Source organism: Apaloderma vittatum, unplaced genomic scaffold, assembly GCF_000703405.1.
Source record: "Apaloderma vittatum isolate BGI_N311 unplaced genomic scaffold, ASM70340v1 scaffold18736, whole genome shotgun sequence".
In the NCBI taxonomy this organism is placed as follows: domain Eukaryota; kingdom Metazoa; phylum Chordata; class Aves; order Trogoniformes; family Trogonidae; genus Apaloderma; species Apaloderma vittatum.
This window is the reverse complement of record NW_009722507.1, coordinates 73,321-81,584: the sequence shown is the minus strand read 5'-3', so window position 1 is coordinate 81,584 and position 8,264 is coordinate 73,321. Positions and strand designations below refer to the sequence as shown.

Genomic DNA, 8,264 nt, shown 5'->3' with positions numbered 1-8,264 from the left:
GCCAGTAATATTCATGTAAATGTGCTGCAGACATGGAGTAGTGTGATAAATGGAAAGGTGCCAGAATTTAATGTCGGTATAATGCAGTGATACTAAAAGAACCGCAGGTACAGCAGACACAAAGATTCCTTTTTCAAGTACCTGGTTTTTTAAGGAAAATGCTTCCTTCTGAAAATTGACTGCACTGAACCATTCTATGAAGCTTTTTACATCATTTCTTTCCAAAGAATGAATGAAGCTTGATTCTATAGAATATTCCTGCAAGAACTGGTACTTGACCTTTCTTCAGTAGTCACTGTGCTACTCATTCAGGGGATAGTTTTCGATTTAGTTCTCCTTCAGCTAGAGGAAAAATAAATTCATTTTTCCACGCTCCAGTAAGATACCCTAGGGTTCCACTGTTTAGTAAAGAATTTAAGATGTAGTGAGATAGAAAGATAACACAAATATAACACAGAGACCGGTGTTCTTGCAGGGTAAAAATTACATCTGATCTCAAGGCACTGGGTAGCATATCAAACTATTTTGATTAGATAGTGAGTGCTTTTTGTTGACACTTTCAAAAGAAAGTGGTAGCTGCAATTTTGCTTTCTGAATAACTGCATGCTGGTATTTTTTTTAACTATGCCGTGACAACAAAAACCAGAAAGGTCTTTGGCATATCTTGGTTTAGGAGTATTCTGTCTTTAAGATCCTGACTGAACTTATGTGCAAGTTAAATGCAGACCATTTTCAAAACAGTAGCCATTTAAGATGAGTATTGGGCATGCACATGTTAAGAGCCAGCACTTTGTCTCTGGTCTTATTAGTTGTATGTTAGAAGAAAGAAAGAAACGATAACTTGACGGGAAGTAAGACAAGTAAAAGGAGTTTGAATGGCTGTAAGATCTTAAGGGAGAGGCAACTGGACAGCTGAAAATAACTAAATCTCCACCACTTCATCATGGGTCAATGGACTGATGGATTTCTTGCAATCTCCGTCATAATGATTCATGCATTTAAAAAATGTTTCCTCAGGGTAATTGGGATTCTAGGTTGGAAGTTTTACTTCACTGAGTAGGGATCATCTTGCATGTGACAAAGAGGAAAGGAATATGTTCAAGAAATGGAGAGAGAGGTTTACTAAGAAAGCAAACTTTCAGTGTTACTTCCAAGAACTAACTATCAGAATGTGGTTTTTTAGTTCTTTTTTTGACTGATTCAGATGTCTTTGGCCTCTTTGTACTACAAGAATAATGATTTCTATCTTAACATTCCTAGTAAAGTGCTTTTATTGCTACTGCAAAACCAGGCATCTCCACCTAGATTGAGACCCCTGCCTGAGCCCTGCCGCAGCAGCACATGCTGGAATATCATTGAGCTGGTCTCAGTTCTCCTGTCACAGAGCAAATATAACTGGAGAATATGTTCTGCCATCCAAATAGAATCATAGAATGGTTTGGGTTGGAAGATCATCTAATGTTTAGATCATTCCTCACCAAATGATGTGTGGATCCAAGGGAATCCACAATTGCAGCTGTTCCTAAACGCATTAGCTGGTGTGCAACTGTCGACAGAAAACTTGAAAATATTCCAGTGTGCAAGAAGACAATCTGAAACTTAAGAGACAACTGGTATAATCTTCCTTCCTCCTCACTCAGTACGAAAGTCTGAAAGATAGAGTAAACTTGCAACAGCTAGTCTCCAAAGTGTATTCTTAGTGGGGAGTGTGATCTCATATTGCTAAAGTAGTGCCAGCTGCAGGAGAATTGAACCCTGATGAAATCCTTGTCTGGGTCTGGAAGTGAGAAGGTTCATGCCTGTTTAATCACAAATTGCACAAGATACGATGAAACAGTCTCACATGCCAGGTTGTTAATGACCTGGTTCACGACCTGGGGCTGTTCAGTGGTAGGATTCTGTGATGTAAGTTCACTATGGTGTTTGCCAGCCTGAGATGCTAAGCTAGAGTCACCTCTTTTTTTTATTCCTGTCATGCAGCTTCATGTCATATGGACTCACATGGAAGTTTAAGATTTAAGGAGCAAGATAGGCTTGGACCAGGCTGTAAGAAGAGCTCTCCCTCTTACCTTGTACTCTGTTAATAAAGGATGTCTGAGAAGAAGGAATGTGTTAAGCAGAGTTGCTCTGCTCTTGCATTGCTGAATTTCGAGAATGCTCTGAAGCAGTTCCAGGAACTAGTTGAAAAAATAGTAACCCAGAAGACAAAGAAGAGGTTAGGCTTGCATATTAAAGATGATGGTAAGAAATACTATTTCTGATGGGAAAGTGTAATATTCATATGGAGAGAAGGTGTCATAGAGCCAAGACTATAAGGAAGACATCAAATTAATGTTCAAACTGTGAGTTTTTATTTTTACAGGAAATAGGCAGATTGTGCTATGAGAATGCTTTTCTGCTCTTAGGACTTCTGATCAAATTATATAATGCCATAGTGATTGCACATAAAATGTAATTGGTGGAGTTGCTACATATATAAGTTAGAACAATGCGATGTTTCTAGTGATCTGTAAAAGCATAATCACAATGGATTATGGAAATGCAGTTGCTTAATTGTAAATAAGAAAGGCAAAGTTTTGCTTTTCTCAGTGCAAGAGGCTATAGTTGAATGGAAGAATAAGTTTATTTCAGAGACCATTCAGGTTCAGATCAACAAGCCACAATCATGGTATGAAAGTAAGAGAAGAAAGAATAGATAAGAATTTTTTACATATTCTTTTATCTACCTGTTTCCCGTCATGCATTGCAAATCAGGTAGTTTTGAAAAGACTGAACGTTAAGACTGATTTTTTTTTTCTCAGAATGCTTTAGTGAATACAGTGTGAGGAGCTAGAACATGCATGCCATTGATATTGAAGGAAAAATAAAACAGGAGGTAGAGGGGATAAGGAAGAAAGCTGAAGCCTGCCAGTTTTTAACTCTGTGGATGTTGTTCCTCCCATACAGATGAGATAGACTATGATACATTCTATACAACCACACAGACACTTTTTGGTCCAGAAATAAAAGATCATAATGTTAAGACCTTTTTCAGGAAGATTTGCCACAACCTTGATGCAGAGACAGAATGGTGTGAGGTAAGGAGTTTTAAAACTTTATTAAATATAATCAACTATTTAGGATCTTAAAAGGATACAGTACTCATCTATTGATTATATGTTGTTCATGAGCTCCATGGCATAATGAGTCACTGTCATATTGTTGTTTATCCTGGCCTCATTAATTTCAAAAAAATATATGAAACTAAAAAAAAATACTAGATAAAATATGTTTTTGGGGCTGAGCTACACAAAAATAAATTGAAGAAGTGGCTTAAAGTAACTTACTTGTTGCTATTATCCTATTCAAGAAGTGATATTTTCATAGAACGGCATAGGCTGGAAGGGACCTTAGAGATCATCTAGTCCAACCTCCCTGTTACAGGCAGGGATGCCACCTCTCGACTAGACAAGGCAGCACATGGGGACCGAGCAGGAATTGAACCCGCAACCTCGGTGTTGTCACTGTTGTCAGCACCGCGCTCAAACCACTGAGCTAACCAGCCCCCAATTTTATTTTAACAAGTTGAGAAAGAAGTAGGCTCCATGTTTAGTTTAATAGTAAACAATTTAGAAACTTCTGTTTGTCCATTTGTTGATTAAATGCAAATTTCCAGGGAAGACATTTAAAGATAGGAGAGTAAAATCTGTCTTGGGAATTTCTTTGTGAAATTTGCATGATGATATCCATTCTGGCATGTGACTTCAGAGCTGAAGGAGTTTGTAATATTGTAAAAATTTAGTTCTTTCTAGCTTACATTATTCTGTGCCTTATACTATTATAATTTTAGTTTAAGTAAGAAAAATCCTATGTTCCTAGTGCCAAAACCTGGAGCATGAATCTTGAGCATCAGAAGATCAGTATTCAATGTAAGTGGAAGTTGTAAATATGTAAATAATCCCTAGAGGCATCCATAGCCTGTTTCACTAGAGCGAAGACTAGTTCCTTCAGGCCATCATGTCAGTGAAAGATTAAGTACGGAAGACCTTTGCTGAGCCCTGCTTTTCCCCTTTCTTTCATGTGGGTAAACATGTGAATATTTTGCAAATTACGGCTTTGTCTCTACAAGGTTTTTGCTAAGAGATTCCCTGTACTGTTTTTTCTACTGACTATCTCTGGGTAATTTCAGACTTCTAAATTTGTCATGCAAAACAGCTTAACACATGGGAGAACTAATGTTGATAACTCTAGAAGATTCTGAAGAGCAAGATTTGCTCATACTGTGCCAGTTACAAAATCAGTCCAGTAATTTCGGCAAGCAGGACTATTTTTCATTTCAAATATGCATGATTTTTCTTATTCCACGCTTTCTTACTCTGAGAGGTACCTGTCCACTTAAAGGCCTGCCATTGGACCTCTGGGAAGCAAGGTTAATTAGAATGAATTGAATAAAGCCTGGGTAAGTTACACATTTATCTGCAGCTGAACTTCTTTTTCCTACCCCTATTTATTTGCTACATCAGCTGAATGTGCAAATCACAATTCTTCTTAAACATTAATTACACTCCACTGGTCTACATGAGCTGGGGAAGTTCCTTCCTGTTACCTCTGAACCAAGATCCTTGGGCCTATTATGTAGATGCACATGAATGCGTGTTAAAGCATGACCTAATTAAATAAAAGCATTTTTCCTGCTTACTTTGTGAAAGAGCACTGAACTGTCGATGAGAACTGCTTAGCCTCATACAAAGTCTGATATACTAGATTCCTAGATACTAGATACTAGACAGGGCAGCAAGATTTGGAGCATGGAGCTTGAGTAAGTCTAGGTCTTCTTTTGAACTACTCCACTGATATGCATTGGCCTCTGGCTTCATGCCAAAATGGAAAGTCTCTGTGATTACAGTATGCAATTTGTGCTCTGAGGGTAAGTCTAGCTTTAGGTTTAGCATCAGAAATACTTCCTCTCTTTTTTCTCTTTCCTCTCTTTCCTCTCTTTTCTCTCTTTTCTCTCTTTCTGCTGCTTCCTTTCCTTCGTCTTCCTCTTTTCACAGGGATAAACCAGACCATTACTTTAAATGTGAAGTATTAGAGGTAGGGCAACATTTTAATAGAGAGATTTTTAACCAGAGAATTCTTCATGTATTCTTTGACTCTGTAGATGGGTGAGATCCATGTAATCAATTTTTTCTGTCTCTAGTGGTGGTAAATAGCAAATCTTTGTAAAAGGTGTATAAGAATGAGGTAACTATGAAATAGTAGATCTGGTTTAGCCCTCCTAGCTTCTGCCTGCACATAGCTTAAGGATTTTCTGTTCCAGAGTTGCTACTGCACTCTATGTTTAGAATCCCTTGATGGACTTTTAATCTGTCATTCTGAACCCACCTGAAAAGGATACTTCCATAGCATCCACAATTTTACACATTTGTCTTGTTTCTTTTAAACATGGTGCTGGGTTTTTTTTTGCATGGGTTAGGAGAAATGATGAACATTTGCTCTAGAAGCAACTGTTCTATAAAAATTTCTGATTTTTATATTGTTGGAGCCAATCTGTATCAAGAGCATTCCTTGTCATAGGTTACGAGATTTTGTTTATTTTTTACCTGAAGACAGAATTGTGCTGATGAGACATAACTTCCAGTACACAGTAACTCTCCTATGATAGTATAGGTGCATTGTGCATATGGCAAGTCCTTGCTGGAATTAAAGCCATAAGACAAGGTGTCACAAGCTACAAATTCATTAGCATACTTCCATTTTACGTTACACTGGAACATCACATCATTATTTGAACCTTGAATATACTCAGCATCTGTTCTTTACATGTTAACAACTGCTATCAGGCTATCAGGTAATTTCCTAATACCGTTCTCCTTCAACATGAGAGGATACTTGAAGGTGAAGTCCTGGATTTGCTCAGCATTTCTTTGAAACTCTCCAAAACTAGAGGGAAAAAAAGACATTCCTGGATTTGCTGGTACATGATATACAAGCTAAGGTCTTGAAATAGCCAGCTGCCAGCAGGTGTGCTGAAGTACTGTATGATTACAGCACTAGTCAAGTTCTTTTACAATTCAAAATTCTCTAGCTCATTTCAACCTTCTTACAGATCTGTATGGTTTTGGAAAGATCTGACAATCTCTTATGTAGCTGTGGTAAGCTAGACACATACCCCATACATTAAGATATGTTCTATGGATGTGAAGCAGGGACCATTTGAGAAAAGGACTTTTGAATTCATGGTGACTGTCAGGCTGACAGTCCTTTCTGTTTAGGAAAGCAGAACAGTAACAAATTATCTCCAAGCTCATTAGTTTATGAAAGAACTGAAGGAAAGCTCTGTTTGTTTACTGGAGTATCTTTTGCTCCAAAACCTTACCTGAGTTTCCAGTGCAATCAGATTAGTTACCTGGGCTACACAATTACACAAGCAAGCACAATGTGTGGGGTCTAATAAAAGAGCTCAAGCCTCTTTAGTTTCCTTATGAAATCCGTCTGATTTACCTGGGATAAAATTCCTCAGAACACTTCCTATGAGCATTCCTCTAATTTTACCAAGTGTGAGCTGACTGATGACAGCAAAATGTCCTCTTTATAAACTTTCTTGGGAAAAGAGGAGTGTGGTGGTCAATGAATCTTTAACATCTCACAGCATGCATTTCATGTAGAAGATGGATATCACTGAGAATATATTGAGTGTTGTAGGGAGTTAAATAGAAATATGTGTTGTTTCCCTGTTCAAAAGAAAACGGATTAAAGTGTTAATGAGTTATTTTATTTTGTTTCTCTTGTGGGGAGAAATATTTAAAATAAAGTAAGTGGAAATTAATCCATGATGGCAGAATTCAATTATGAAACAGTCAAAGATCAGACTACCTAAATTAGCTTCAATTTGACATTGATTTCTTTACCTTGACACAGACTTATCCAGCACAGTTTGAAATATAATTCTGCATTGAAAAGCTGCAGTGGGTTTTTAGCTTTTTTTTTGTTTTCTTTCTGTTTGGTGGAAAATCTGATGGTGATATATATTACAAGTTATTTATACCTTTTGGAACATGAAGTTAAGATCATTTCAGGACAAAAGGATAAGATTTGGTTTTTGAGTAGTCGTATATATAGAGAGATGAAGACTGGATTAAGAAAAATGCTGACTCCTAGAATTCTCCAGATTTAGCTTACACTGAAACAGAATAATTGTTGCATTCATCATTTGATTGTTATCTAAGCCAAATTTACATCAACCATAACTTCAGTATCAGCTTTTTTTTCTACTATAATTGTGATAACATCCTATTTGTAATGATTGGATCAAACCAGATATTTTTCGGCTTATTTTAATGTGTTCTAATAAAGGGTTCAGGTAATCCCACAGACTTATTAATGTCAGGAATTAAACCAATGCTCTTTGTTCTTCTAACTATGCCACAGGCTTATAAGTGTAGCTGTAACACAGCTCTGAAGTCTCATCTCTTTTTCACCTCTTGACATTCAAAGATGTACATGTTTACTTACTGGTGCAAATCATAAACCCTTTTTTTCTTCCACCCATATCAGTACCACTTCTTCTATTTTTAGTTTCTTATTTTCAAGCTGACTCTATTAAACATTTGAGCAGCCTAAGTCTTTTTTTCTGTTAAAAAAAAAAAGACAGCAAATCATCTTTCCATGCTTGAAAACTCTGTTGAAATTATACTTGGCCTTTTAAGACTGGAAAATATTCTGGGTCTTCTAGAAGAGACAAGCTGTTGCTTGAGAGAGAGAGTGAAAGAGACAGACATGCTTCCCATAGCTGACACATTCATTCATATAATGTTAATTAAACTACTAGTTGTATTGGAAAATCACACTTATAAACTGCAGCTTGGACATATCATTAATTATCCCCTGTGAATAATGTAAGTGGTCTTGACCTTGCTTCAACTTCCTGTTTTTCACTTAATTTTTCAAATGTATCATTGCTAACAGTTACTTTCTGTAGGATCCTAAATAGCCATCGTGGTTTCTGCTGTCTGTGCTCCAGTTTTCTAACGATTTTTTCTGAAAGGCCTGTCCCTGTTCTTCTGAGTTCCCCTGCTGCTTTGGCACTGCTGAGCATGCCTTCAGTCTTGAAAGTCAAGGAAGAGGGATACGTGTCACTTTGTTCCTTTGATACTTCGGTCATCTCTGTCTCTCTCTCCCTCCACCTCCATTCCCCAGAGCTCTATTCCTGACCCTTTGTTCCTCTCTTCTCACTCTCACAGATCTAATTTTTTCAAATTTACCTCTCCATATCTAGCCTCTCT

The 8,264-nt window shown here is 37.2% G+C and overlaps 1 protein-coding gene across 1 annotated transcript in view; it reads left to right on the top strand.

The window, feature by feature from the left end:
• The first annotated feature begins 2,090 nt into the window (after positions 1 to 2,090).
• Positions 2,091 to 8,264, top strand: part of WDR64 (WD repeat domain 64) — a 65,295-nt gene continuing 59,121 nt past the window's right edge. The window contains exons 1-2 of the mRNA XM_009871800.1: positions 2,091 to 2,241; positions 2,947 to 3,077. Of these exons, the coding sequence (XP_009870102.1) occupies positions 2,091 to 2,241; positions 2,947 to 3,077 (282 nt within the window). The remainder of the gene's footprint in view (positions 2,242 to 2,946; positions 3,078 to 8,264) is intronic.